Source organism: Hemicordylus capensis, chromosome 14 (assembly GCF_027244095.1).
Source record: "Hemicordylus capensis ecotype Gifberg chromosome 14, rHemCap1.1.pri, whole genome shotgun sequence".
NCBI lineage: Eukaryota > Metazoa > Chordata > Lepidosauria > Squamata > Cordylidae > Hemicordylus > Hemicordylus capensis.
The window spans coordinates 3,520,093-3,547,876 of record NC_069670.1 but is presented as its reverse complement, the minus strand read 5'-3'; the positions used below and the strand labels follow the sequence as shown (position 1 = coordinate 3,547,876).

The 27,784-nt window shown below is 50.0% G+C and overlaps 1 protein-coding gene across 2 annotated transcripts; it reads left to right on the top strand.

The window, feature by feature from the left end:
* The first annotated feature begins 4,150 nt into the window (after positions 1-4,150).
* On the top strand, positions 4,151-22,039 carry S100A10 (S100 calcium binding protein A10). Of its 2 annotated transcripts, none has more exons than XM_053278638.1 (3): positions 4,151-4,303; positions 19,507-19,659; positions 21,513-22,039. In XM_053278638.1, the coding sequence occupies exons 2-3, from the start codon at positions 19,516-19,518 to the stop codon at positions 21,675-21,677; spliced, it is 309 nt and encodes a 102-aa protein (XP_053134613.1). In that variant the 5' UTR covers positions 4,151-4,303; positions 19,507-19,515; the 3' UTR covers positions 21,678-22,039. The 2 variants fall into 2 exon arrangements, with proteins under 2 accessions (XP_053134613.1, XP_053134612.1); XM_053278637.1 differs by lacking the exon at positions 4,151-4,303 and adding an exon at positions 5,388-5,447.
* Positions 22,040-27,784: the final 5,745 nt, after the last annotated feature.

Here is a 27,784-nt window from a genome sequence, read left to right as displayed (position 1 = left end):
AGCAGTCAAGGGAGCGCATCGGTGCCCCCTTCCCCACGAGCGGTCCCTTCCGCGCCACCTGCGCCCCCCCCCCATTGCTTTGCTGGTGCCTGGCGGCCAGTCAGTGGCCTGGCTTGGCGGCGGCGGCGGGCGCTTGTGAGGAAAAACCTAAGGGGGGGCGCGGTGGGGGGGCGCCATTTCAGTGCTTGCCCCAGGCGCCGTTTTCCCTAGTTACGCCTCTGGCGGCTCTAGCCGATGGGAGACCTCAAGGAAGTGGTGTAAGAGCCTTGGAGGAGAGCCAGGCAGGCTGGAGTGCAGGGTGGGGCGGGGCGGTGGTGGCGCGAAACGGGTCCAAGGCCAGCAAAGCAATGGGGGGGGCGCCGATGCGCTCCCTGGACTGCTGCTGCTGAGCTGGCTGGAGAATTTTTTATTAAAAAAATTTTAAAAAAAATTGGGGGGGGATCGGCGGGGGTCATGGTGGCGCCCCCCACGTGACCTGCAAAGATGGCGCCGGGGGCACATGCCCCCCCTGCTCCCCCATCGTTACGCCTCTGGCCACGGGGGGTCCATAAAAGTTCCTCCTCCCCCCGCTGGCCTCTGTCATCATTGCTTTTTCCGGCCCATTCGGGCCTCTGTATTTTGGCGTGGCGGCCATTTTGACCGCCGCTGCGCATGCGCAAATGGCCTCTGTGAGGCTATTTGCACATGCATGGCAGCCATTTCTTTTTTTAAAAAAATTGTGGACCTCCCTGGAACGGACCGAACCAGGTGGAGTTCAAAGGGGTGCTGGACCGAACTAGTCCGGTCAGGTTCAAATCCGGTCCAGACTCGAACCAAACCAGGTCAGCCGGTTCTGTGCACATCCCTATCAATCACTGGCATCTCTAGGCTGGGCTGGGAAATATCCATGTTAAACCCCAGAGTGCTGCTGCCAGTCAGAGCTGACAGTACTGATGGTCCAAGGGTCTCAGTAAAAGGCAGCTTCCTATATCGGTGGTGGGGCCGTGGCCCAGTGGCGTTGCATCCAAAAGGTCCCAGGTTCAAGCGTGTAGGACTGGGAAATCTCTAGTTTGAAACGCGGAAGTGCTGCTGCCAGTCAGAGTTGGCAATACTGAACTAGATGGACCAGCAACTGACTCAACGGAAGTCCGCTTCCCATGTCTCTTTGAGCTGAAGGCCTTTGGGATTCCATCGGATGCTGTCTACAGCATGCTGGTTCTGCTCCATTTTTCAAGGGAGAGGACAGCAAATAGTAAATAGGCAGTGAATAGACAATTGTTTTCTGGTGTCTACTCTGGTGCCTGATTACTCTGACCCAAGATTATAAAATAAGACCCTATTTCAGGTGCAGTCGTAAACTCGATTCTCCTGGTTCAACACAGGTACAATCTGTGTACAGTGAATGCATGTTAACATATCCCCTGCTAAGTGAGCAAAGAGGCCCCCATATTTAGCATGGGGAGAGCAACTGGCCTTATCTGTCCCCAGCACAGCATCCCTCCAGTGGCTGCTGCTGGTGTCTATCTTATGTTTCTTTTTTAGATTGTGAGCCCTCTCCTGCAGTGGCTGTTGCTGGTGTCTATCAATCAATCAATCAATCAATCTTTAGTATGGTCACAGACCAGCATCAAGGATGATTACATGTTAAAAGTGAGATTAGATTAAAAAATGACTGCATATAAAATAGTACACATTAATACTAAAAAGACTAAGAATACTAAAAATACTAAGCCAATACTAAGTATAAGGGTGATCACATGTTAAAAGTGAGATTGGATTTTTAAAAATGATTACTTATACTAAAAGAACTAAAAATACTAAAAATACTAAACTTTGGTATTTAGCCTAAATGCCTAAAAGGTAGTAAAAGTAATTTTTTTTTTTAAATGCATGAGTTAAAAGACATGAGAGGACAGAGATATATGACCTGAGTAATAAAACTGGGTGGTGGTGGGGCAACCAGCCAGATTGAAGGTTGTAAGGAGCAGTAAAAGGGAGGCCTGTGAACAATTGCAAGCCCTGCCCAGAATCAAAGAGAGTCAGATTAAGGCTGATAGGGCTCACTGCCTGTCATCCGCCGACAAACTGGTGTCTATCTTATGTTTCTTTTTTAGATCGTGAGCCCTCTGGGGACAGGAAGCCTGCCTATCTATCTATCTATCTACAGGTGAAACTCGGAAAATTAGAATATCGTGCAAAAGTCCATTAATTTCAGTAATGCAAATTAAAAGGTGAAACTGACATATGAGACAGGTGCATTACATGCAAAGCGAGATAAGTCAAGCCTTAATTTGTTATAATTGTGATGATCATGGCGTACAGCTCATGAAAACCCCAAATCCACAATCCCAGAAAATTAGAATATTACATGGAACCAAGAAGACAAGGATTGTAGAATATAACAATATCGGACCTCTGAAAAGTATACAGTGTACTGTGCTTGATTGGCCAGCAAACTCGCCTGACCTGACCCCATAGAGAATCTATGGGGCATTGCCAAGAGAAGGATGAGAGACATGAGACCAAACAATGCAGAATTGCTGAAGGCCGCTAATGAAGCATCCTGGTCTTCCATAACACCTCATCAGTGCCACAGGCTGATAGCATCCATGCCACGCCTCATTGAGGCAGTAATTGCTGCAAAAGATGCCCAAACCAAGTACTGAATACATATGCATGCTTATACTTTTCAGAGGTCTGATATTGTTCTATTCTTCAATCCTTGTCTTCTTGGTTCCATGTAATATTCTAATTTTCTGGGATTGTGGATTTGGGGTTTTCATGAGCTGTACGCCATGATCATCACAATTATAACAAATTAAGGCTTGACTTATCTCGCTTTGCATGTAATGCGTCTGTCTCATATATTAGTTTCACGTTTTAATTTGCATTACTGAAATTAATGGACTTTTGCACGATATTCTAATTTTCCGAGTTTCACCTGTATTTAAGCCACTTTGAGAGCTTTGGTTGAAGAGCAGTATATAAATATTCGCAGCAGTATATAAATATTTGTTGTAGCGGTCCCCTACTAACTGAGCAAAGAGGCACCTTTCTAAAGTGGGGAATTCTTTATCGAGAAGGGGGAGAGCAACTGACCGCATCCGTCCCCAGCACAGCATTCCTCCAGTGGCTGCTGCTGGTGTCTATCTTGTGTTTCTTTTTTAGACAGGGAGCCTTTTGGGGACAGGGAGCCTTTCTCTCTCTCTCTCCCTATCTATCTGTCATCTATCTATCTTTGTAAGCCGCTTTGACAACTTTTGTTGAAAAGTGGTATATAAATATTTGTGTATGCATGCACAGTTATTCACATGTTATGTTCAGTACATGTCAGTAGCACACTTCTGGACTCTAACTTTGAGAGGACATAGGAACACAGGAAGCTGCCATATACTGAGTCAGACCATTGGTCCATCTCACTCAGTATTGGGATTCTCAACGTGTGGGTCCCCAGATGAAATTGGACTTCAGCTCGCATAATTCCCAACCAAAGGCCACTGGGGCTGGGGATTATGGGAGTTGAAGTCCAATAACATCCGGGGACCCACATGCTGAGAAACCTTGGACTCTACCCAGACTGGCAGCAGCTTCTCCAAGGTTGCAGGCAAGAGGCAACGTACTGTATGCTTTGGTAGTTTGTTGGCTCAATAAAAAAATCTTGTCCTATTTTTTTTAAAAGAATAAATCTTGTCCTATCTTGGAGATGCTGCCAGGGAGGGAACTTGGAACCTAGATGTTCTTCCCAGAGCGGCTCCATCCCCCTGAGGAGAATATCTAAAAGTGCTCACACTTCTAGTCTCCCATTCAGATGCAACCAGGGTGGACCCTGCTTAGCTAAAAGGACAAGTCATGCTTGCAACCACAAGACCTGCACCTGGGTTCATTTTCAAAGTGAAGAACATACGTCCAGCCATTCACACAAAAATATGTACATAGACCTGCAGGTGTCTGTAGGGCTGAGAGAGAGACTCCTGCCTGCAACCTTGGAGAAGCTGCTGCCGGTCTGTGTAGGCAGGACTGAGCGAGACGGACCAAGGGTCTGACTCGGTAAAAGCCACGGCAGCTTCATAGATTCCTAGAGGCGAAGGTCTGGAATGAGCTGATTTTGCTTTAAACCAGGCGAGGTCAGCCTATTTCTCTCTTCCTGGTCGCCCCACGTGGGCTCCTCTCTAGTCCGTCTGGAGAGCCCGTCCTGTTTCTCCGCCCCCAGCCCAGCCCCAGCCCCGCGAAGGCTGCGGAGGCGGTGGCCAGCCTGCCTCACTTTTTCTCTGCCAGCCGGCGCTCCAGGTTTCCCGTGCCTGCCAGCTGCTCCACGCCCGCCCCGGTGAGTTCCCTTTTGCGCGGCGTGTAACGGGGATTTGGAGAGGCGCGGTGCGTAAAAACGCGCAGCCCGTGCGCCCCGTCCAGACCAAGGTCTTCTCCGGAGCCAGAGGCGGGGGGGAATAGGGGAGGGGTGCAACTAAAAGAGGGGAGAAGGATTGCTGTGGGAGGGACCCCGGAGGGGACCCCCCCAAAAAAATCCGCAATCTAGTAAAAATTATGCGCTTCAAAATTGAACACCAATTCTTTTTTTATGAGTTTCTAGGGAGGGGTGGCCAAAAGTTAGGATGGGTAGGGGGGAGAGTTAGGGTCCTTGTAGGAGGCTCTCAAGCCGCTCTGGAAAATGGAGTGCCCCCCCCCCTTCAGGAGTATAGCCGTAATTGAGCGGCTGGGTTCAAAGAGGGACCCCCAGCTCCACCCCGCCCTATTTTCTTCTTTATCTCCCTCCCTCCGAGGGGCTGGCGGGGTGAGGAGCGGACACAGGCCCCCTTTGCCCTAGTTATGCCCCTGCCCCCGCTGGACTCACTAGGAAAATGGGGGGGGGCTCCTACTGGTGAAAGGGTGTCCTCTCTTCGAAATGACCTGATCCATAAGCCAGTGCATAGAACTCTTAATTGCAGCAGACTAAAGCTACCCCTTTGGGATGTTACTAAAAATCCTGGGGGGTGGGGGGGGTGTTCTGGGTTTGTTTGGTGTTGAGGTGGGGTCTTAAATCTGGTGCTCTGAGCAAAGGGAGCATCGCCAGATTGGAACTAGGAAGGTGGGGGGCAGGGAGGAGGAGTTGGAAGAATAGGGATCTTGAAGGTGAATGGGGTCTTGGAGACCCCCAAGTATACTGTGATCGATGGATGGATATATATTTAAAAGGAATCTCTCTCCTAACTAAAACCAGGGTGGACTGGGATCTCCTGGGAAGAATTTGGGGTGGGTGAGGCTTCAAGGTCTCCTGCCATAGGGAAAAGGGTGTGTCCCTGCTTGGTTAGGGTTCCCCACCCAGGAAGATGGTAGAACTGAGTGAGAGTGAGTGGCGGGGACTCCCGACTGGGCAGAGAAGAAAGGTCCAGCTTGAAAATGTTCTAGAGAGAGAGCCTCGCCCATTTTTGATGTCCTGGCATAGGAGGGATCCCTTTCCGCTGCAAGGCGCAGAGGTGAACTGTGTCCGAGTTGGTCGATTTCAGTTTAGCATAGACTATATTTGCTTTTGGGGTGAAATTGTTGTGCTGTTCGGCTTATTGTGTGCAGCAGTGCCCATGAAATTGACAAAGCCAGCAGCCCGTCTCGAGAAAGGGGCTCTGGACACTTAAGGGATAAACTAATTGGCGTCAACTGGTGCTGAATTGGAGACAGGGCTTCAGAAGGACCATAAGATGCTGCCTCCTACTGAGTCAGACCTTCGCCTCTCTGGCTTAGTGTTGTCTACTCTGGCGGGCAGCAGCTCTGCAGGGTTTCGGGCAGGAGTCTTTCCCGGATTTCACAGGAGGTGCTGCCAGGGATTGAAACCTGGACCTTTCCTCACGCAGGGCTGGCACTCCACCAAAGTGGCACAGCGAAGCGTGGAGACACGGCCTCTGACTTGCCGGATCAAACCAAACTCAATCTGGTTCTGTGTTCTTTGCAAGAATGGGCCCCAGCTACAAGCCGGTGCTGGAAGATTGGCTGGACATCTGCCAGTGGTCCTCCAGGGGGCTTCAACTAACCAGATTTAGCGGGCTGGGGGTCCTCTTTGGTTGCATCCAGGGCGTGGCACTCGTGTTTGCACAATGAGCAATCGCTTGCTCCACCCTTGGTAATGAGAAGTGGCTCCCGCGTGGAACACGATAGGGTATCTCTGACTTGCTTCACTGGGTGCGTCAGGGCAGAAGGAAAAGCAAAATGCATGGAATCGGGTTCACTGGGGGAAGAGAAGAACGATAGGACCTCTGCTTGTCATTGTGTCTGCTGCAGGCAGCCCTATGGCCCACCAGATGGGAATTACAGTAGAGAGCTGATCTTATTCACTGTGGGAGTTAGGCCTGGAGCCTCCATGGACAAGGGCAGTCTACCTCAGGGGAGGATTAGCTCGAGCTAGTTTTTTCTTCAGGGTATCCTGCTTCATAGATCCTTGGCTGAGATTCCGCTTCTCTTATATGTTCTTAGCAGTCTAGCTGCCTCTCCCAGTTGACTTTGATGTTGTGGATCTTTCGGAAGTTTCCCCCGCTGCTGCTAAAGTTTTGGATTTCGGCTGGGTGGTTGTTGGTTTTTCCCCCTCCTGAAGTTTCCGGTGCTTTCCATGGTGGGGAGAAATGTTAGGAAAGGATGTGCAGTTTCTCTGGATGTGTGTCTGAAGGAGCCTTTATGCATCTCCGGATTGTTTAGCTGTTCTTGCGATTTTGCAGGGTTCTCGCTCAGTGGCGGCCGCAGGTCATTCAGATGTACGTGTTTAGGGGCAAAGAACCAGACGTGGCTATGGCAGACTATAGTTGGGCCACTCCAGTCTGAAAATACAGGGTGTTCCTTGTGAGTTGCTGTGACCTACTTAAGATGCCGTTGGGTCACATGTTGGCAGGAGGTCCTCGCTGATTCGTCATCCTGTTGAGCGTCCAGTTCCCTTCCCGGCTTTGGGGACATGAGGGTGGGGCCGTGGCGCTCTCCAAAGAAGATTCATTGCCATGGGTGGCAAAGTTGGATCTGTTCTGTGCAATCCAGCTTTCTCTTCGCAGCCGTGCCCACTCAAAGGCCTCTAAGAAGCAGGGTATGAAGGTGATGGCGCTCCCCATTTTTGCCCTTGGCAGCTGGTGCTTTGAGGTAGACTGCCTCTGTATCTGTAGGTTCCACTTCTAGCTTGCATGGTTGATATTAAGAATCTAAGAAGAGACCTGCTGGGTGAGACTAAAGGTCCATCTAATTCATTTCCCACTGAGGAAATAAATGACTGTGACAAGTTGTCAGACGTTGGTGCCATGTGGGAATGTGTATTGTGCGTGAGGAGCCCTGGATGAGTTGCTCCACCCTTTATCCATGCTGCCATTTTCACAGCCTTAGGGTGGTTAAAGGTGGAGGGGCCTGGGTAATAGATGTGCGAAGAATTCGACCGAATCGATTCAACTCAAAACTGCTTGCACAGAATGGGATTTGTTCGAATCGATTTGAATTTGCCAGAACTTGAATCGAATTCACTCAGATTTAGTTTGAATTTGATTTGACTTTGCCCAAATTCGAACGGGTGCGAATGACTCTCATTCTGTGCAAGCGGTTTCGAGTGGGATCGATTCGAATTTGAATCGAATCGGTCGAATGTTTCGCACAACTGTGCTAGGGAGAAATCCTAGCTCAGCGGTAGAGCACCTGCTTTTACTTGCAGAAGGTCCCTGATCCTATCTCCAGTTAAAAGGATCTTAGGTAGCAGAGATGAAGCCGGGGGGGGACCTTTACCTGAGTCCTTGAAGAACAGCTGCCAGTCAATAGACAGTGCCGTGCTGGATGGATGAACAGACGGCTTCTTCTGTTCAGTTCATTCATGTGGGTGAAAAATGGGATCACAAATCCACATGAATAAATGGGCCTAGGTTTACAACTGCAGCAGAACAGGTGGTAGAGTCCCAAGGTGGCAGTGAGGACTGTACCACTTCCCACTACAGGAGGCAGCCTTGTTTTTGAATGCCAGGGGCAGAGGGTGGGGTACTCCTTGCCAATAGTTAGATATTCCTTTTAGTTAGTTAATAGAAAGCTAATACAGCAGGGAGTTGAGGTGGGGGGGTGAGGCAGGAGTTCTTTGGTGCTCTGGCAGAGAGGTCTGGTTTTCTTCTTATACCCAAAGGAGAATTCAGAAATCCAATTCCCCTACCTTGCAGGCTGGCTTGGTACAGTCCTTCCTAGCACCTTGCTTGGCGGCTTGCTTAGGCCAGGCCTCTGTGGTGGGACCAGCCAGGAAGTCGCCACTACGGAAGAAGAGGGCGGAGTCTAGAAGAGGGCGGAGTCACAGAAGCCTCTCTCTCTCTCTCTCTCTCTCTCTCTCCCTCACCTTGATTTTAAAGAGGCTGGGCGACTGTCCATTTCGAAATCGAGAGAAAGAGGCATGGATTTGTTCCCCTCTTATGACCGTCTCTTTGTTGTGCCATGAGCATTTTTTAAAGGGTTGGTTTGTGGTTTAAGAGAGCTGATCACGAGCCGCGTCGCTATTTAGGGACTCAGGAAGCTGCCATATACTGAGTCAGACCCTTGGTCCATCTAGCTCAGTATTGTCTACACAGGCTGGCAGTGGCTTGTCCAAAGTTTCAGACAGGAGTCTCTCTCAGCCCGATCTGGAAATACTGCCAGAGAAGGAACTTGGAACCTTCTGCATGCAAGCAGGCAGATGCTCTTCCCAGAGCGGCTCCATCCCCTGAAGGGAATATCTTCCAGTGCTCACAAATGTCTCCAATTCCCTCTTCTTCTTCTTCTTTTAACTGTGTCAGACCCTTGGTCCATCTAGCTCAGTATTGTCTACACTGACTGGCAGCAGCTCTCCAAGGTTTCAGGCAGGAGTCTTTCCCAACCCTACCTGGCGATGCTGCCAGAGTTTGAAGTTGGGACCTTGATGCTCTTCCGCTGAGTTACGGGCCCCATCCCCTAAGGGGCATCTCTTGCAGTGCTCACATGTGTTCTCCCATCCAAATGCAAACCAAGGTGTGCCCTGCTTAGCAACAGGGGCACTCCCTGCTGGCTACCACAAGACCAGCTCTCCCCCAGCGCCATGCACCCCCGCTCTGGTGTCCTGTCTGCCTTCTGATGCGCTGAATCCTTAAGGCGTCTCACGCATCACTTGCTCATTAGAAGCAAGCCTGGCACATTTGCTTATGCGTAGTCAAGCTTTTCCGCCGCTGTCTGCTTAGAAAGCACTCCACAAAGTGGCTGCCTGCAATGCGCTGCATAGGTTGGGCCGAGTATGGGGTGGGAGCGGTGACTGAGGCACTGTTCGAACAAAGGCCAGCCCTGAAAATAAACAAAGTTTGGCTGTGTGCACGCCCCTGCGTGTGCCGAGGCCACCTACTCAGCCTGAATGGAATTCCACCGATGAGTAACTTACTAGCCGTTTGTAGGAAGACAGACTGTAGCTGTTCTTGTTACTGTGAGTAGCTTGCTATTCGATTCGGGTTCAGGCAAATTCGATTCGGGTTCAGGCAAATTCGATTCGGGTTCAGGCAAATTCGATTCGGGTTCAGGCAAATTTGAATCGACTCGAACATATCCCATTCTGTGCAAGCAGTTTTGAGTTGAATCGATGCGGTCGAATTCCTCGCACATCTATTACCCAGGCCCCTCCATCTTTAACTACCCTAAGGCTGTGAAAATGGCAGCATGGATAAAGGGTGGAGCAACTCACCCAGACCGCATGACCTTGCCACAGCTCCTCACGCACAATACACATTCCCACATGGCACCAATGTTCGGTCGCTGTTTTTGTCCAATGAGTAACTTGCTAGCCGTTTGTAGGACAGCTGTAGCTGTTTTTGTACACCTTTTTAGAGAGGTTTTAAAAATATTTAATCCTCTGCTTCTATCTGTTTAATAATAATAGGGGGGGTGGTCTAAAATAAATAAATAAACGGGGCACGGAAGTGTCCCATACAGTGCAGGAAGCCTGCACCACATCCGTTTCTCTGCATGCCCAGACAGTGCCCTGACATGAAAACCAGACTGTTAAGACCACTCGGGTTTAATTCGTATTGTAGCGATGGCATTTCGGAGGCGCCTTTGAAGGAAACGTTGCTTGTGTGTGGCATTCTGTTCAGATCCACACCAGATTCAACCTCCTTGTCTAGTGGAAATGGATTGAAATTGAAGTAGGTTCTGGTTTGGGCCCTGCAGTTTAGGCTGCCTTTATGATCTTAATCCCCTCCCTGTCTTTTTTCCTCCCCGTAATGCTCAGACTCTGGGGACGCCACACAAAGGACTTAAAGGTCTTGGCTGCTGTGTGCTTTATAAATCTTTTAGGCCGTCTCTTGCTCTCTCTGCAGAGGCCAAGTGTGACTCATGTTGTCTTTGGAATACAGGAGGGGTTGACCATGGCCATCTTCCACGCAGTATGAGATGATGCCTTTCAGCATCTTCCTATATCGCTGCTGCCCGTTATGGGAAACATAACAGCGGGGATTTGAACCAGCAACCTCTGGCCGCATTCCGAACCGGTCCAGAGGCCTCTTACATGGCCCCGGACCAGCTCCATGCACACTCCTAGCAGAGATGTGTGGGGTACAGCCCCCCCCCCCGTCCACCGCTAGAACATAAGAAGCTGCCATATATCAAGTCAGACCATTGGTCTATCTAGCTCAGTATTGTCTACACAGACTGGCAGCAGCTTCTCCAAGGTTGCAGGAAGGAATCTCTCTCAGCCCTATCTTGGAGATGCCACCAGGGAGGGAACTTGGAGCCTAGATGCTCCTCCCAGAGCGGCTCCATCCCCTGAGGGGAATCTCTTGCAGTGCTCACACTTCTCCCATTCATATGCAACCAGGGCAGACTCTGCTTAGCTATGGGGACAAGTCATGCTTGCTACCACAAGACCAGCTCTCCTCTCTAGAAGTATTCATGTCCAAGAGGGAGAATACCATTGCTTACCTTTTCTCATGGCCTTCCTAGCTACTGTATTTAGAAAGCAACAGGGTTTGGCTGTGATTGGGAGGAGTTGGGGTGGAGTGTTTGGATTTCATTCAGGCACGCACACACACACCGCACCGCCATTTCCGCCAGAATTTGAACACTGCTCCCAACTTCTGAAAGATGTTCCTGGGGTGTGCAATACGACAGGGATGGGCGGTTTCTTTCCTGCCCCTCATGTGGGCTTCCTGGAGGCGTCTGATTGGCTGTTGTTGGCAACAGAATACTGGACTAGATAGACCTCCTGGTCTGATCCACAGGGCTCCTCTTAAATTCTCATTTGCTTGGAGAGTGAAGAATGGAACCTCCATGATCAGAGGCAGTCTGCCTCTGCATTCAAGTTGCTGGAGGCCTGCAAAGGCCGGGGCCTTGGGTCAGCATAGCAGTTCTTAGCCATTCTTTGGTGGGTGGACTAGCAGGTGTTGGCCTGGAAGGGAGGGGTAGATAGAGCCTCCGTGTTCAGGAGCAGTCTACCCTGGAATCTAAGGGGCTGGGGACAATTCCAGAGGTGTCAGGCTGTCCACTGTTGGAAGCAGGATTATGGGCTAGATGGACCCAGCAAGGACATTCCTATGTCCCAAGACTTTGGTGACACAATTGCATTGTGGAAGCACGGTGTCTAATCTATATAGCTCTGTGCAGCATTCTGACTGTTTCTCCTTTAAAAAAAAAAAAAAAAAAACATGACTCAGTCCTCAAGGTTGCAGAAATCAGCTTGAAGCTGTGTGGCTATGTGGCTGTGATGAAATCTCCAAAATCACAAGAGGAGGGCTGAGCGGGATTTCCGTGGAGAGGGATGCGGGTTGCGGAGTCACACTGAATTCCTTGCCTGCCCAGTTCTCAGGGCTAGACTGAACTCTGCGAAACGAGCCGCAGGTGTTAATTTTTGGGGTGTCGTTGTGAGGTTGCAAAGCGTGGGTGTTATAGCTGCGGGGTCTGGAAACCACTCCGTCTTCCCCCACGAGGCCGATGGGTGTGGCCCAGCAGGGCTGACGTTTGCACAGGACTGTGCAAGGAAGGAGGGAACCGTGCCAGCATCCTGTTTATTCATCATGGCAGTTGGTGGCAGAAATGTTGAGCCTCCCCCCAAACCCCACCAATTTCTTCTCTGATGCTCCTAGCAAACACCCACCCGGGGGATACCCAGGAGTGAACAAGCAACTTACAGGAAGTCTCTGCGGTTGAGCAGTCACAACAGAGACGTAAGGGCGTTTTTCCTTCCGCATTTTGGCCCCTTGCGAGCTGTGTTTCTGTGGCAGCGCCCTGGAAATCCATCTTGAGATGGCTGAGGAAGGCTTGTGGCCCTTCATGTGTAGGCTTCAAGGTGACACTGAGCTCTTGGGCTGCATCTGCATAGAGTTAAATAGTTTCGTTCAGTGTATATGCCACTTTTCATTAAAATAATCTCAAAGCGCTTTACAGTATAAGCAAAACAAGGCATAATTAAACTACAAAAGTACAGACGATCTAACGATACAATAATATTGTACCTCTATTTAAAAATGTAAAAGCCCATTAAAAAAACAATAATACCTACAATTGTTTTAAGTGTTTGTATATGTTTTAACTTGTTTTATGCTATTGTTAACCGCCCAGAGACGAAAGTTTGTGGCAGGGTACAAAGACTAATAACAACAACAACAACAACACAAAGCAGCAGCTGCAGTAAAAATATTTTCATTTTAAAGCCTGGAAAGTTGATGTGTATCACATGGCCTACTTTTCGAAGGCAAGAAGGCATATGAGGTCACCACATTTCTCTGTGTTTGTGTGTGCGCCTCTGATCTTTAGAAGGCCTCTTTTTTTTTTCTTCTGGCCAATCCGCCATCTTGTTTCAAGATGGCGGCCACTCAGGGTTCCAAACCAGTGGTAGTCCAGAGGTTGCTGGACCACAGCTCCCATCATCCCCTGCTACGATGTATTGCGGCTAGGGGTGATGGGCGTTGTAGTTCAGCAACATCTGGAGGGCCCCTCCCAGTTGGGAACACTTGGCATAGACAATACCCCTTTGTAACCCACGTGTTGATAGACAGCTGCAGACTTAATTCGCAGCACATGGGAGAGCCGTTAAAAAGCAGTGGAAAGCAGACTCCATTCGGAACATAAGAAGCTGCCATATACTGAGTCAGACCCTTGGTCCATCTATCTCAGTATTGTCTACCCGGACTGGCAGCAGCTTCTCCAAGGTTGCAGGCAGGAACCTTGAAGAGGCCAGTGAGGGAAAACTTTGAACCGTCTTATCTCCCCAGATTGTCCCCATCCCTTGAGGGGAATCTCTTCCAGTGCTCACACATCAAGTCTCCCATTCATATGCAAATGAGAACTGACCCTGCTTAGCAAAGGGGACAATTCATGCTGGCTAGCACCGGACCAGCTCTCCTCCCTCTTTAGTTCTACTTAAAAGGACTCGTTTTATTTATATGCTGCTTTGGCATTGAAGGTTGTGTCCAAAGCGGCTTATAACAGCCAGGCAAACCGCCAAAGAGAGGGGGGAATCGAAACGGCAACCACAGTTTCAAAGTAACATCCCACTGATGGTGCTCGCTAATGCAATAATGAACCGTATCCTATTGGAAATGTTAGAATGAGACCATAGCATATGTGAGTTGGAAGAGACTTTAGAGGTCTTCTCTAGTCAGTTGCAGGGGAGCGAGAGCGAGAGAGGGAGCTTGCCCTCGGCTCTTGCCGGTGGGCTTCTCAGAGGCATCTGGTGGGCCACTGTGGGAAACAGGATGCTGGACTAGCCGGGCATTCTTGGGCCTGATCCAGCAGGGCTGTTCTCCCCACCCCCCACCCCTACTCAGTACAGGAATCTGCTACAGCATCTCTGACAGAGGGCCATCCAGCCACTAAGGATGTGCCCGAATCGGTTTGGCGTCTCAGGATGGAAACGCCCAACCGGTTCGGGCAGACGCAGTTCCATAATATTGATGAGAACACAGTGCATAGCAAGAATGCAACTTCCGATGCTTCAGAACTGCAGTGCAGGGCAATGTGTGAGCACGAGCAAAGACCACCGTCATGGCTTCTTCCCATGGAATTCTGGGAGTTGTCGCTCTTGAAGGGGGCGGATGTGTCCCAACAGACCTTTCAACCCCTTTGCCTGACTGCAGTGGCTGTGCGGGAGCCATGAGCGTTAAGCCAAACGAGTTTTAAATTTTGTAGTATGGAAGTGAGCTGAATGAAGTCCATTCTGGCAACAAAAGGAACAGAGGAAGCTGCCTACTGAGTCAGAGCACTGCTCCGTCTAGCTCAGTATTGTCTACACAGGCTGGCAGCAGCTTCTCCAAGGTGGCAGGCAGAAGTCTTTCTCAGCCCGATCTTGGAGATGCTGCCAGGGAGGGAACTTGGAACCTTCTGCATGCAAGCAGGCAGATCGGCCCCCATTCCCTGGAATATCTTCCAGTGCTCACATGTAGCAGTGTTCCCTCTAACGGGGATTCCCAGGTGTTGTTGACTACAACTCCCATAATCCTCAGCCAAAGATCATTGCAGCTGGGGATGCTGGGAGTTGTAGTCAACAACATCTGGGAAACCCCGTTAGAGGGAACGCTGATGTCGTCTCCCATTCAAATGCAAACCAGGATGGACCCTGCTTAGCAAAGGGGACGATTCATGCTTAGACTCTAAGCTCTCCTGTTAGACTGTTGGGCCGTTGGACTGTTTTGCAATTGGATTAGAAGCAGCAATTTCAGATTGTCTTGCCTGCCTTCCAAAATGGCCAAAAAAGCATTGTTTTGGCCTTTCAATATGGCAGAGTTCCTGTATGGTTGTAAGTGTTCGGAGCCCTCGAACCTAAAAAATCTTTTTTTTTACCCTGTTGGCTTAGGTGTCCAAGTGTGTTAAGATGGAATATATGATACATACTTGTCTTAGTCACGCTGTGCCTGATTTATAGTATTATGTCTTAAACAAAAATCAGACTTGGTCTGAAATTTTACCTCCCCCTGTTCAATAGTGAGTGTCTGGGTCAAGAAGCTTCTGGAAACTTCCAAACGGCCCATCTCGTGACAGTCCTGCCCATCAGCCATGAGTTCTTGCTTGGGGGAAGTGTGTTAAGGGCAGAACTCGGGTGGCGTAATATTAGGAACCTAGGGAGCTGCCTTTTCCTGAGTCTGACCCTTGGTATACCTAGTTCAGTATCGTCAGCACTGACTGGCAGCAGCTCTTCAAGGTTTCGGGCAGGAGACCTTCCCAGCCCTACCTGGAGATGCTGCCCGGGATCGAACCTGGGACCTTCTGCATGCAAAGCCAGATGCTCTGCCACTGGGCTACAGGCCCCATCCCCTTAGGGGAATATCTTACAGCAGATAGTGCTCACGTGTAGTCTCCCATCCAAATGAAAACTGAGGTGAGCCCTGCTTAGCCAAGGAGACACATCATGCTCAAGTCTTGGTGTGTCTTCCCATTCCGTTCTAGTCTTGGACTGAAGTAGCCTGTGAGACATTGGCCGTGACCGCAAAATGAAACTTCCATATAGAGGGGCAGTCAGTCTGTGTCCTGGGGATGGACGGAGGAGGAGCTGCCTTCATGTCCTCTTTGTGGTCTTCTCAGAGGCTGCTGTTGGCATCCAGGATGCTGGACTACATACCCTTTGGTCTGATCCAGAGTAAAGTTGCTATGTGTTGCTAGCCGAAATAAGTTGCTCAAAAATTTTGACCCTGCAGCCGAATTGTCTCATTTCTTCCTTGGACCTGTGATGTAATAAAGAACAGCTCCTCTGAGCATGTCCAGAGCATCAGCCGGCTGGATGCAAACCCTGGCTTCTCAAGTTCTAGAAACGAGGCCGGGTGAGAGGTGCTAAGCAGGGTTCACCCTGGTTTGCATTTGAATGGGAGACTACATGTGCTTTAAGACATTCCCCTCAGGGGAGGGGGCTGCTCTGGGAAGAGGGCCTGCCGGCTTGCATACAGAAGGTTCCAAGTTCCCTCCCTGGCAGCATCTCCAAGAGAGGGCTGAGAGAGACTCCTACCTGCCACCTTGGAGAAGCCGCTGCCAATCTGGGTCGACAATCCATGAGCTAGATGGACCACTCGGTATATGGCAGCTTCATATATTCCTAAAACAGCAGGATTTCTATTTAAGGGTGGAGAGCTGATCTCGTGGTCGCAAACACCTCCTTGCTAAGCAGGGTCCACCCTGGTTTGCATTTGAAGGGGAGACTAGAAGTGTGAGCACTGTGAGATCTCTCCCCCCCCCCTTAGGGGATGGAGTCACTCTGGGAAGAGCAGAAGAAGGTTCCAAGTTCCCTCCCTGGCAGCATCTCCAAGATAGGGCTGAGAGAGACTCCTGCCTGCAACCTTGGAGTAACCTTGGAATTTGTTTTCAGCGGGCTGGCTTCCCCGCTCTGGAAGGGAAACCCAGCCAGCAGCCGTTAAGACAGTCGAAAACCTCCCCTGACGGCCTGGATGTGCGCCATAAACATTCGCCCTGATCTGACTGCCGGGCAGAGACTCCGCCTCTCTCACCCTGCTCTGCCCTTTGCACCAAGACGTGCTGCTTGCAAAATACTTTAGATTTCAGGCCGCCTGCGGCGCAGGGCAGGGGGGGGGAAGGGGGAGGTTGTTCGTGCAGCGTGATGCTGCGTTTCTCGGGATTGCCTGTTGGGAGAAATGTCGTGGCAGAGAAACGCACTTGTAATCTGGGAGGCCTTTGGCACAACTTCTGAGTCCTTGGGCTTTTCTGTAGCGAAGCCAAAGTGCATGGAATTGTCATAAACAAGCACGCCATACGCCTCTGCTTCCACAGGATTGTAAGCCTCTGGGGGCAGAGACCTGTCCATGTTCTTGTGAAATAAAAGCATCGTTTTTATCCAGAGATGCTCTTGCTCCTGGACTTTGGGGCTGAAGTCCAGGCCTTCACAGTCCCTGGGACCCCCAAAATCCTCTATAGGCGGTGTGGTCTCCTGGCTGGTGCTTAATTTTCAGGGGAGGGGGGCCTCCAAAGGCCTTTAGGTCCAGGCTCCAATATGACCTATGATTTATTTAACCGAATCCAAAATCAGTTTTCCCCCCCCTCCAAGTTCTAAAAACATCTTTGATGTGAGAAACCAGGGGGAAGTCCTAAATCTGGAGTTCTCTTCCTTTCGAATGTGGTTAGAGTGCTGGACTAGGAGCGGGGAGACCCGAGTTCAAATCCCCATTCAGCCATGAAACTAGCTGGGAGACTCTGGGCCAGTCACTTCTCTCTCAGCCTCGCCTACTTCACAGGGTTGTTGTGAAAGAGAAACTCAAATATGTAGTACACCGCTCTGGGCTCCTTGGAGGAAGAGCGGGATATAAATGTAAAATAATAATAAGAATATTGTATATATTTTAAGGGGATTGCCTTGAGTTCTGAGTTTCTTATTGGGTAAATAGGGCCATATTCTTCCCCTATTTGTGAGAGCTGGAATTATTTATTATTTATTTATTTATTTAATCAATTTTTATACCGTCCTTCCAAAATTGGCTCAGGGTGGTAGCAAGCATGAATTGCCTCCTTTGCCAAGCAGGGTTGCATTTGAATGGGATACTACTTGTGTGAGCCCTGCAAGATATTCCCCTCAGGGGATGGAGCCGCTCTGGGAAGAGCAGAAGGTTCCAAGTTCCCTCCCTGGCAGCATCTCCAAGATAGGGCTGAGAGAGATTCCTGCCTACAGCCTCGGAGAAGCCGCTGCCAGTCTGGGTAGACAATACTAAGTGAGATTCGCCAATGGTCTGACTGATATGGCAGCTTCCCAAGTTCTTGCCTTCATCTCCCTCCCCTTCAGAAGTCTTGGCTCTTCTGAGTTGAATTATAGATTGTAAACGCCTCGGGGCAGGGACCTGTCTTCCTATACTGAAATGAGAGCATATCCTTCCCCTCTTTATTCTGCCTTGATCTCCCTGCTTTCCCCCTGTGGTCTCTCCCCTTGCCTAATTATAGTGTGGTGTTGCAGATCGGTTTACCAAACTAGAACTGGCAGGGGGGTGGGTTCAGATCCTCCCCAGATCTCACTGGGTGGCCTTCAGCTAAGCAGACTTTTGAAAGGCAAGAGGCAGGATGGGCCTGCCTCCTTGTGCCAGCCAACCAGGGGGAGGAGACGAGACGCCCTCTGTTTGGGACCATGGAGAGATCCCAGCCAGCTCCTCCCCGCCTTAGGCGCAGAGCCTTCTCCAGATAGGAACCAGATGGCCTGTCCGGTTTGCAGATGTTCCTGGCAGCTCAAAGGGCAGCCGATCAACGACAATCAAGGCCAACAGAGTCGAAGGCTGGAAGGGTTATGGAAGGAATGCGGAGGGAAGGGGAAACAGTGTTTGGAGGGTGGGGACAGAATGACACACACAAACTGTTGGGCTGTTGAAAATCAGCTCTTCAGGACTGGGTTTTCCCACCCTCCGCTGTCACAGGCAGGAATTTTACAACAGGTCCAGCATGGCTGCTGTGACCCCATTTGCACATGGATGGGCACTTCGTGCATGCCCAGAAGTGCTCTATTTTTTATTATTTATTTTAAAAATTTCTATAAACTTGTGTCTCTGGGCGGTTTACAATTAAGCATAAGAAGCCGCCATATACTGAACATAGGAAGCTGCCATATACTGAGTCCGACCATTGGTCTATTTAGCTCAGTATTGTCTTCACAGACTGGCAGCGGCTTCTCCAAGGTTGCAGGCAGGAGTCTCTCAGCCCTATCTTGGAGATGCTGCCAGGGAGGGAACTGGGAACCTTCCGCTCTTCCCAGAGCGGCTCCATCCCTTGAGGGGAATATCTTACAATGCTCACACATGTGGTCTCCCATTCAAATTCAACCAGGGCAGACCCTGCTTAGCTATGGGGACAAGTCATGCTTGCTACCACAAGACCAGCTTTCCTTGAGTCTCAGTAATGCACGTTCCCCTTGTTGCAAAACCAGCTAGCTGACCTCGGTTTAAAAACAAGACAAAACTGTTAAATTTCTTTGCGCTTGAAAGAACGGCTTAATCTCCAAATTGCTGTCTGCGGGGTTTTTTTCGTAATATTTTTGGCCCCCGTGGTTGAGAGAGGTTTGGATTTCACGCCTCGCCTTGATGGGTTTTTTATTCATTTCCACTGCCGTTGGGCTGTTGAGTTGTCAATTGCAGTTGAGTTGAGATCTGCACCACTCCGTTCTTGCGATCTAATATTTTAAACTGGCGATGCCGTTGATTAAACCGGGGGTCTGCAATACGCAAAGCCGGTGCTTTGCCATGAAGTTATGGGCTCACGCGTGCCACCAATTGTGCACCTTGCAACCTTTTGCTAAAGTGGGGGGGGGGAGTTTCCCTAGGACCATGAGGACTAGGGACTTTATTTTAAATGTTTGCAATGCCCAACTGATCTAGTAGACTTGCTCTTGCTTCCCCATGGCGTGATCACTGGATCCAGTGCGGGGATACGATCTGAACAGAGCTAGAATATTAATACTTTTTCACTGACGTGGGGCGGAAGCCATGGTATCAGCAGAGGAATGGGGTGGTTTGACTAGTTGACGGTTCTTCTTGCTTCCTCCATCAGTCAAGGGGTGGAACAATGGAAACCAACTCTCTCTCTCTCTCTCTCTCTCTCTCTCTCTCTCTCTCTCTCTCTCCCTCCCTTTCCTGCCTTGGACAGGTTCCAAAAATGAGTACGAAGATACCATCCCAACTAGAGACTGCCATGGAGCAGATAATGTTCACTTTTCACAAATATGCGGGCGATAAGAACTACCTGGAGAAGGAAGATCTCCGGCAGCTGATGGAGAGAGAGGTCCCAGGATATATGAAAGTGAGTGAGCGGGGGCTCGGTTTTTTGCTGGTGGCAGTGGGAGGAGGAGGGTCCTGGAGCTTGGAGCCACTCTGGGGTGGGAATGACTGGATGAATTCCAGCATAGGAACATAAGAAGCTGCCATATCCTGAGTCAGACCATCGGTCCATCTAGCTCAGTATTGTCTTCACAGACGGGCAGCGGCTTCTCCAAGGTTGCAGCCAGGGATCTCTCTCAGCCCGATCTTGGAGATGCTGCCAGGGAGGGAACTGGGAACCTTCTGCTCTTCCCAGAGCGGCTCCATCCCCTGAGGGGGAATCTCTTCCAGTGCTCACACTTCTAGTCTCCCTTTCGTATGCAACCAGGGAGGACCCTGCTTAGCTAAGGGGACAAGTCATGCTTGCGACCACAAGACCGACTCCCCCTGGATGTCTCCTGCACAGTTGGTCAATGGTTCTATCCTTGACTTTGCCCCTCCAAATTCAAAGCATGTCGGGGCGTATGGAACTGCAGGCTGTGTCCTGTGTTAGGCTTTAGTCTTCCTGCGTGCACATTGACGGACATGAGTGCTACAGGTAAGATGCAGGTACCCACCCATTCAGGGATTTAATTTCTAGAGCTGTTGAGGCAGAGCTGAACCCTAGAGGACATGAACCCTAGCTCAGTTGGAAGAGCATCTGCTTGGCATGCAGAAGGTCCCACGTTCAGTCCCTGGCAGCATCTCCAGGTAGGGCTGGGAGAGACGCCTGCCAGAAACCTTGGAGAGCTGCTGCCAGTCAGTGTAGACTAGCGGAGTGCACGAAACCGGCTGGCCCAGTCCGGTTCGAGTCTGAACCGGACCCAAACAGAAATGGTCCAGTTTGGTTTTGCCCCCCATCGAACCCCGCCTGGGTTTGGTTCAATTTGGTTCGGTTCCATTCGCGAGTCAATTTAAGTTTTTAATTGAATTGTGAACCCACCCACCCACAAACGGCCGGTGGGGTTCAGTCTGGGGTCGGGCCAACTGGGGTGGTTCGGTTCGACCTTGGACTGTCGAGTCAAACCTTTTTGCACGTCCCTAGTGTAGACAATGCTGAGCGCAATGGACTTTATGATCTGATTCAGTATGAGGCAGTTTCCTTTGGGGGAGGAGAGCTGGGCCTGTGGTGGTGAGTGTGAATGGTCTCAGTTTGCTAAGCAGGGTCTGCCTTGGTTTGCATTTGGATGGGTGACCACATGTGAGTGAGTGCTGTAAAATGGGGGTTGGGAATGGGGCTGTAGAGATGGGGGCTTGGGGGATGGGGCTGTAGCTCAGTGGAAGAGCATCTGTTTTGCATGCAGGAGGTCCCAGGTTCAATCCCTGGCAGCATCTCCAGGTAGGGCTGGGAGGAACTCCTGAGCCTGAAACCTTGGAGAGCTGCTGTCAGTCAGTGTAGACAATTCTAAGCTAGGTGGACCAAGGGTCTGACTCTGTATACGGCAGCTTCTTACATTTTTATGTCAATGCTAGCTATTTGTGCTAGCAGCATCTTAACAAGCATTTTGCTCAAAACGCAAAAATAAAGAGATCAGCTTTTCAGAGACCAGGAAACCGAGGCCATGCCTAATAAACTAGAATGTGTAAGAAAAAACCAATCAGATTTTGAACCCTGTGGGTTCAAAGCCAAGGTCCATCTATTTTTGGCATCCTATTTCCCACGGGGGCCAACCAGATGCCTCCAGAAAACCCACAAGCAGAACAGGAATGCATTCATTCATCCCCTCCTGCTGTTGTCACCCCAGTGACTGGCATTCCAGGGTGGACTGCCTTTGAACATGGAGGTTCCACAGAGCCATTATGACTGTGAGCCAGTGACAGACCTAACCCATTCTCCTTCTCTTCCGTTTCCCTTAGAACCAGAAAGACCCATTGGCCATCGACAGGATCATGAAGAACCTGGAGGAGTGTCGGGATGGCAAGGTCTTCTTCGAGGGGTACCTCTCCCTCATTGCAGGGCTGACCAATGGGTGCAACGAATATTACGTGAAAAAGATGAAGCCGACAGGGAAGAAGTACTGAAGAGCCAGGATAAGCCCCTTTCTCTCGCTCTGCTTCAAAGCACTGGCCGCTATCTGGCACCATTGGTTTGCGGAAGCCATCTCTGCCGACAACGCTGAAAGAACCTCCCTCCCTACCCACCCCTGAGAACCGATCATTTCTGCTTACAAGCGCCATGTCCTGCCTCAGACTGGACTCCCCAACTTCCCAGTTGGGTGTGGGATGTCACAAAGTCTTTACAAACGTCATCCCTCCATCCCATCACTGAAATGTTTGGTTGCTCAGCCCGCCTCGGCCAGGAATTAAATAATCCTCTTTGTCCTTTATATTCCCCCGTGCTGTTCGTCTACTTGGCTATGAAATAAAAGTTTTTTTTAATTGGAGCGTTTTGGTTTGTTGACACATCCTAAGAACATCTCATTCTTCGAAGCACATCCTAGGAGTGGGCAGGGTTGTAGGGGCGAGTGTTTGGGGAGGGGGGGAGATGAGACGGTAGAGCATCAGCTTTGAATGCAGAAGGTCCCAGGCGCAATCCCTGGCATGGGAGGAGAGCAAGTCTTGTGGTAGCAAGCATGAATTGTCCCCTTTGCTAAGCAGGGTCCACCCTGGTTTGCATTTGGATGGGAGACCACATGTGAGCATTGTAAGATATTCCCCTTAGGGGATTGCAATCTGCTCTGAGATTGCCAACAGGAACTGGGTGGTATCTGGTTCGGTAAACAAAATCCCCTAAAGTGCAAGGGTGCAAACATTTTGGATAAACCAGAAGGAGATCGAGCAGAATCGGGAGTAGAACAGACAGAAAGACGTGGCAGCTGGTCAAAAAAATCGAGAGAGAGTGAGTACATGTCATTGTGAGGCAAGAGGCTCTGTGAGAGGAGAGCTGGTCTTGTGGTAGCCAGCATGACTTGTCCTTTTAGCTAAGCAGGGTCTGCCCTGCTTGCATTTGAATGGGAGATTACAAGAGACGCAAGCTTGGGGTGGTATAGAAATATTTTAAATCAATAAATACATGTGAGCACTGTAAGATATTCCCCTTGGGGGATGGAGCCGCTCTGGGAAGAGCATCTAGGTTCCAAGTTCCCTCCCTGGCAGCATCTCCGAGATAGGGCGGAGAGAGATTCCTGCCTGCAACCTTGGAGAAGCTGCTACCAGTCTGTGAAGACAATACTGAGCTAGATAGACCAAGGGTCTGACTCGGTATATGGCAGCTTCCTCTGTTCCTATAGGTGTTTATATACCAATGCAAGAAGCCTCTGAGCCAAGATGGGCGAGTTGGAGTGCTTGGTTGCTAATGAAAACATAGTGTGGGTGTAACGGAGACATGGTGGAACAGTGAGAACTAGTGGGACACTGTTATTCCTGGATATAAACTCTATAGAAAGGGCAGGGAGGGATGAATTTGGGGTGGAGTAGCACTGTATGTAAAAGAAGGGATAAAATCTGACAAGCTAGAAAACCTAGGAAGGCCAGAGTCCTCCACAGAATCATGATGGGTGACAATATGAGGACCAAAAGGAAATGTATTACTAGGGATCTCTGGATCAAAACACTGAGAGTGACCCGGAGTTGGAGAAGCAAATCAGAGAAGTGTCGGGGAGAGAGAGCTGTAATAATAGGTGACTTCGGGTTTTTTTTAAAAAAATTACATTTTATATCCCGCTCTTCCTCCAAGGAGCCCAGAGCGGTGTACTACATACTTGGGTTTCTCCTCACAACAACTCTGTGAAGTAGGTTAGGCTGAGAGAGAAGTGACTGGCCCAGAGCCACCCAGCAAGTCTCATGGCTGAAGGGGGATTTGAACTTGGGTCTCCCCGGTCCTAGTCCAGCACTCTAACCACTACACCAGGCCTGCCCAACTTCGGCCCTCCTGCAGATGTTGGCCTACAACTCCCATAATCCCTGGCTATTGGCTACAGTGGCTGGGAATTATGGGAGTTGTAGTCCAAAAACAGCTGGGGGGCCTAGGTTGAGCAGGCCTGCACTACACCATGCTGGCTCATACATAGATAGATTGGAATTACCCATACATAGATAGACTGGGCAAATTATTCAGGTAATGACAGAGAGGCCACATTTCTGGACACACTAAATGACTTGGCCTTAGAACAGTTGGTCATGGAACCAACCAGAGAGAAGGCAACCTTGGACTTGGGGGAGTAACAACAGGAGAGAGGGCCGGCCCTCAACTCCTGCCTGTGGCTTCCAGCAGCATCTGGTGGGCCACTGTGCGGAACGGGATGCTGGACTAGATGGGCCTCCTTGGGCCTGATCCAGCAGGGCTGTTCTTATGACTTAATCCTGAGTGGTGCCCAAGACCTGGTGCAAGATGTAAGAGTTTTAGAACCATCAGGGAACAGTGGCCATAGTGTGATCCAATTCCATTTATATGCGAATGGAGAATTGTCAAGGGAGTCCAACACAGGTGTGCTGGAGTTCAGAAGAGGTAACTTCTCAAAAAAGAGGGAAGTGGTAAAAAGGAAGCTTAAAGGGAAAGTCGGGAGGGTCAAATCGCTCCAGAAAGCATGGAACTTATTTAAAACCACAATATTAGCAGCTCAGTTGGAATGTATACCAACGAGGAGGAAAGGTACCACCAAGTTCAGGAGGACCCAGCATGGCTAACAAGCAGAGTCAGGGAAGCTATAAAAGGGAAGAAGGCTTCCTTCAGAAAATTGAAGTCCTGCCCAAATGAAGCAAACAGAAAAGAACATCAACTCTGGCAAAAGAAATGCAAGGACACAATAAGGGATGCAAAGAGAGAGTTTGAGGAGCATATAGCTAGAAGTGTCGAGGGAAATAACAAAACCCCCTTTAAATATATAAGAAGCAGAAAACCTGCCAGGGAGGCAGTTGGACCCTTCGATTATGATGGTGTGAAAGGGATTATTAAGGAGGATAAGGGAATTGCAGAAAGGCTGAATGAGTTCTTTGCATCTGTCTTCACAGCAGAGAATACTGACGATATACCGTCTCCAGAACTGAGCTTCTCGGGCTCAGAGGCTGAAGAACTCAGCCAATTTGAGGTGTCAAGGAAAGATGACTGTTTCTCAACCGGAGGTCCGCGGAGACTTGAGTGGTGGTCCGTGGCTGGGAGGTAAATCCCCCCCAACAATGGAGAAGGAGAGTATGGCACAAATGGGCGGCGTGGGATCCTGCCTGATCTTCGCTCTGCTCCACATGCTGCTGGGAGATTAACATGTCATGTGCACTGCTATAGAGCCAGTAGTAGAGTGTCTCCTAGGTAGACTCCACCTGGGAGGGAGGCCCTGAACGGTGGGCACCTTGCTCAATGCGGGAAGGGGATGGACCCCAGCGGCCGTAGCAGCTCCGGGTTCACCAGGGCAGGGGGGTGGCTGTGCTTGAGACAGTTTGCTGGGAGAGGAGGCTGGCAGAAGAAGGTCCCTGCTTCCTACTCACCCCACCCCCCACCATCGTGTGCATGTAGAGGGGAGCGGAAGGGGCAGGTTATGGGTTAGAGAGGATCCATGTTGGCCGTTCAGGAAGAGGGCAAGCGGCCAACATAAGGTAGACACCAGCAACAGCCGCTGGAGGGATGCTGTGCTAGGGTTGGATAGGGCCAGTTGCTCTCCTCCTGCTAAATATAAGAGAATTGCCACTTGTCAAAGGTGTCTCTTTGCTCAGTTAGCAGGGGTTGGGGCTGACGACGTCAAGGCAGTTAGCCTTTCCACAGACAATGGAGTCCTCTCCTGGTTTTCCCCTCACTCCTCTCTAGCCCATAATAGTATTACCGGAGCTGGCAAAGGCCGAATCCCATGAGGATTAATAAGCGGATTCATATAATGGTGCTTCTGTTCATTACACAATCCCGGGGAGCGATGAATTTCCAGAGCCTACCACATGGCAGCATAGGAATGCCCCTTACTCACCCCCCCCCCCCCCACACACACACACTTTATCTCATCCCTGAGGAATTTTATTTAAAACAAAAAACAAACCCTCTTGGAACAGAGTCAAAAATGAAGTTAAAAGTCAAACTCAATGGAACAAGGTGTTTGAGAGAGAATCTGGCTAAAATCAAGGTGTTCCGGGGCCCGGGGGGATATAATGGGTTTTCCCCCATCTGTGAGCTTGTTCAAGAATAATGTTTTGTGAAGGGATCACTCAATGGTCCTCTGAAACGAATGCGTTTTAGCTTCAGGCTCTGTGCCAAGATCCTAGGATTATCTTGCCAGCCAGTCTGGGGGGCGGAGGAGAGTTGCCTATTAATTTTCCTTGCTTTTCAGTAGGGTGCCAACCAAAAACAAAAATCAAAGGAAGAAAACTGGCAGCAGAGTCTAGCTAGTAGAACCTGCCCTCGTTCGAACCCAGGACCTTCCAGAAAGCTCCAGACTTTATTTATTTTATTTTATTGTTATGCATTGTTAAATTTATACCCCACTTTTCATTAAGAAAATCTCAAGGTGGCTCTGTTCACCCCAGCTCTGTTAATGGAACTGCCCTGGGGTGTTTGGCCGGCACCACAGTGTCTGGGCTTTGTGGGGGCATTTAGCTCTTAAAAGGGGGTCAGCGCCACCCGTCTTGATTTGTGCAAACGTCTGGACTCAAGAAATGACTGGACTGAGTCACCTTGACTGGACTGAGACAAGGTGATGGTTTCAAATAAAAAGAAAGGTTTGTAGTGTCGGGAGGGGCACCAAAAAAGGAAGAAGTAAGTGGTGAAAGCAATATTACCGTCCAAACGACATTTAACTGCAATGAGGGGTTTTCGCTTCGGGTCTAATTGTGTAATTTCCCAGGCGGGCAAGAGAAAGAGGCTTGCAAGAGAGATAGGCGGGGTAGCTTAGGTTTAAGAAAGAGATCGTTTGAGCCTAGTTTCCGGGCAAATGGCCACCTTCGCCTGATTGGGACCACGGGATTTCAGGACTCCGGGAAAGGCTGCAGAATCTCATCCTCCGAGACCGCGTGATTGGAGCAGGAGGGTTGCAAGGATTAGATCGGCAGAAGGACTGATCCGGAAAGTGGCACGGAAAACTGGATACCCTGCAGAGCAGACCCTGCTTAGCAAAGGGGACAACTCATGCTCGCTACCACAAGACCAGCTAGCCACCTAATGGCACAGCGGGGAAATGACTTGATTATCAAGCCAGAGGTTGCCAGTTCAAAGCCCCGCTGGAATGTTTCCCAAGCTATAGGAAACGCCTGTATCGGGCAGCAGCGATCTAGGAAGATGCTGAAAGGCATCTTCTCAGACTGCGCAGGAGGAGGCCATGGTCAACCCCTCCTGTATTCTACCAAAGACAACCACAAGGCTCTGGGGTCGCCACGAGTCGACACCGACTCGACGGCACACTTTTCCTTTACCACAAGACCAGCATTCTTCTGGCAAAGCTAGTTGATGTAAAGGGTCATAATAATAGAACGGCAGCCGGTCTTATAAATTCCACACCCAATGGAGATTCCATCCCTTTCTCTCGGGCCACCTGTGAATTTGTGGTATTGCAGCTCTGCCTGCGGCATTCATTCTGTTTCTGGGGTGCTTCCCCCCGAACCAGCCCTACGGCATCCTTCATGAGCAACTCAGACACTGGTTAGGTATTTTCTCTTCCGGCCCAGGTGTGGAGTCCACCTGCCCAGCCCTCATAGCTGGTGACGCCAGGACACCTCGATGCCTTGCTCAGAGTTTGGGAAGGTGGGAATGGACAGGTAGGATATTTAGCAACTGGCCCTCTCCACCCCCAGCACAGCATCCCTCCAGTGGCTGTTGCTGGTGTCTATCTTATGTTTCTTTTTTAGATTGTGAGCCCTTTGGGGACAAGAAGGGGTGTGTGTGTGTGTGTGTGTGTGTGTGTGTGTGTGTGTGTGTGTGTGTGTACCGCTTTGGGAGCTTTTGTTGAAAAGCGGTATATAAATATTTGTTGTATTCGTGTTCATATCAGGCAATCTGGAAGGTGACTGGGCAGATCCCAGGTAAGCCCTCGATCAACTAGAAGAGGAACAAGTTGCCAGTAAATCAGAGTTGCTGCTGGTGCAAAGGGACCATTGGTGTTAAGACAGTGGTTCCTTCCCAGCCAGGGGGCCTCCAGATGTTGCTGAACTACAACTCCCATCATCCCCAGCTGCAGCTTATTGTGGCTGGGGACAATAGGAGCTGTTGTGCAGCAACA